This window comes from Abrus precatorius, unplaced genomic scaffold (assembly GCF_003935025.1).
Source record: "Abrus precatorius isolate BTA unplaced genomic scaffold, Abrus_2018 Scaffold3, whole genome shotgun sequence".
NCBI lineage: Eukaryota > Viridiplantae > Streptophyta > Magnoliopsida > Fabales > Fabaceae > Abrus > Abrus precatorius.
In genome coordinates, this window is record NW_020874373.1 from 8,509,594 (window position 1) to 8,511,812 (window position 2,219).

General features: G+C 27.8%; 1 protein-coding gene across 1 annotated transcript; it reads left to right on the top strand.

The window, feature by feature from the left end:
• Positions 1–364: 364 nt before the first annotated feature.
• LOC113860978 (calmodulin-like protein 11) lies at positions 365–1,420 on the top strand. Its single transcript, XM_027493568.1, has 4 exons — positions 365–501; positions 595–752; positions 841–918; positions 1,286–1,420. Exons 1-4 carry the CDS (start codon positions 426–428, stop codon positions 1,418–1,420), a joined length of 447 nt encoding a protein of 148 aa, XP_027349369.1. The 5' UTR covers positions 365–425.
• Positions 1,421–2,219: the final 799 nt, after the last annotated feature.

Consider the following 2,219-nt stretch of genomic DNA (forward strand, 5'->3'; position numbering starts at 1 on the left):
AACTTCATTACGAGGCTACCGCGTGCACAGTTCCTTCCTTGGCCACTTTTTCTATGTTGTCCATTAACATTTGCTTGGAAAAAAACCAGTCGCGTTTTCATTGACTTTGAGAATGAATGATTGGGACCAAATGTAAGGTCTGAGTTGAAAATTCTCGTAATTAATAGATGTGACGCAATTTTGGAACCGTTCTTGTTTTGAATTGGGTTTTTCTCCCTCGATCGTCTTTGACTATTTGAACAAAGATTGGGCAAATATCACATGACACATCTATATAAGCGAAATGAAGCCAGCTAAAATGAATATTGTACTGTAACACATTGCTCATTGCCTCATCAATTTTTCTCTTTCACCGCTTCATTGGGCAACAAGCAATTTTCAGAAAATTTCTGCTACCCATTTCATTTGACAGAGCATAACACCAAATGGCAAATACATTCCCAGAATATCAAATTGCTGAATTTCAGGAAGCTTTTTGCCTCATCGACAAGGACTCTGATGGTGAGTGTGTTTTGGCTCCTTCATTTTTTTCACTTTCATTTTACGTAAAAAAGTGTTTTTTAAACTGGTTTTTGACTTGTTGGTGATGTCTAGGATTCATTACTGTGGACGAAATAGCAACTATTATCCGATCATTAGATGGGAATCCAACTAAAGAAGAAATCCAAAATATGATTAGTGAAGTCGACATTGATGGGAATGGGAGTATAGATTTTGAAGAGTTCTTGAATATTATGGCTTTAAAAATGAAGGTAAGATACATAACTGATCATAGCATACAGCAGATAGTTAAAGGTTTTAGCTGTTTGATATTAATAATATTATTGTAAAAATTGATAGGAAAATCTAGCTGAGGAACTGAAAGAAGCATTCAAAGTATTTGACAGAGATCAAAATGGATACATATCAGCCGTTGAGGTAAACACGTTGTTTAGATTAATCGTCATTTCTGTACTTTTCAGTTTACATGTATTGGAATTCTTGCATAGGAAAAACCTTGTTTTGTTTCAGTCAATTGCCTGTGTGAAGAGCATTGTAATTTTCCATGGCCCATTAGTTGAACGATTATATTTATGATTGAATACTTGTAATCTTATAAGCAAGTGATTGAATTAGAATTATTTGATAAATTAACTTAAAAATATTAAATGACTAAAGATGTGTTTGGATAATCAATTTATTTAAACATTTATTCAATACTTTTTTATTAAAAATAAATTAATTCTTAATTTCAGTCTTCCATTCAATCATTTATTACAAAGAGTTGCTTTTTGTTGTTTTACAGCTAAGACAAGTGATGATGAATTTGGGGGAAAGGATAACAGATGAAGAGGCTGAACAAATGATCAGAGAAGCAGATTTGGATGGGGATGGTCAAGTTAGCTATGAAGAATTTACAAGGATAATGATTTTGAAATGATATCATTTGTTGATAAAAATAATTATATCATTTGAAACCAGACAAAATGGGGGCATTAACATTTGCTGTAATTACTTGTATTTCTTTGTATAACGAATGTTGTTAATAAGTTAATTTCTTATACAAACTTGGCAACGGCCCTCTATGATTTAGCCATTTTAATTAAATTAAAATCATTATTTTAAACTTAAAGTGGAGCTTTACGCAGACACATTTTTGTTTTGTTTTTCGCCTTATTAAAATGTTATTCAATACGATTTAATGGTTCAAATTTGGCAAATTAAATTTGCTTGATGAAGTACTTGCACATTATTATCATGGAGAGAAAAGATAAAATATTAAAGTATATTTTAATTCCTATGATTTTTTGTATTCAATTGTAATTAGTTGAGCAGAAAAATGCATGTTACTTTGACAATTGATTGTTAGATTGATAATTAATTATATAAAAAATGTTATGTTTGAATATGTTAGGTAAAATATTATTATAAAATAATTTGTTATGTTTCAATTAATAAAATAATGTTTTTATAATAAAATTTAAAAAATACATAAAATTATATACAATAGTTAATTTTATATTTTGAATAATTAATTTCAACAGATAAAAAAATAAAAATTAATTAAAAAAACAAGTTAATAACTTTTAGTCACAAATTTTAAAAATTTAGTTATCTTAAATAATTATTTTTATAAAAAAATCAAAGTTATAAAGTAATTTTTAAAATTTCATCAAACAAAAATAAATAATATTTTTAAGTTTTTTAATATAATGCACTAAAGTAATCTAATCCACACA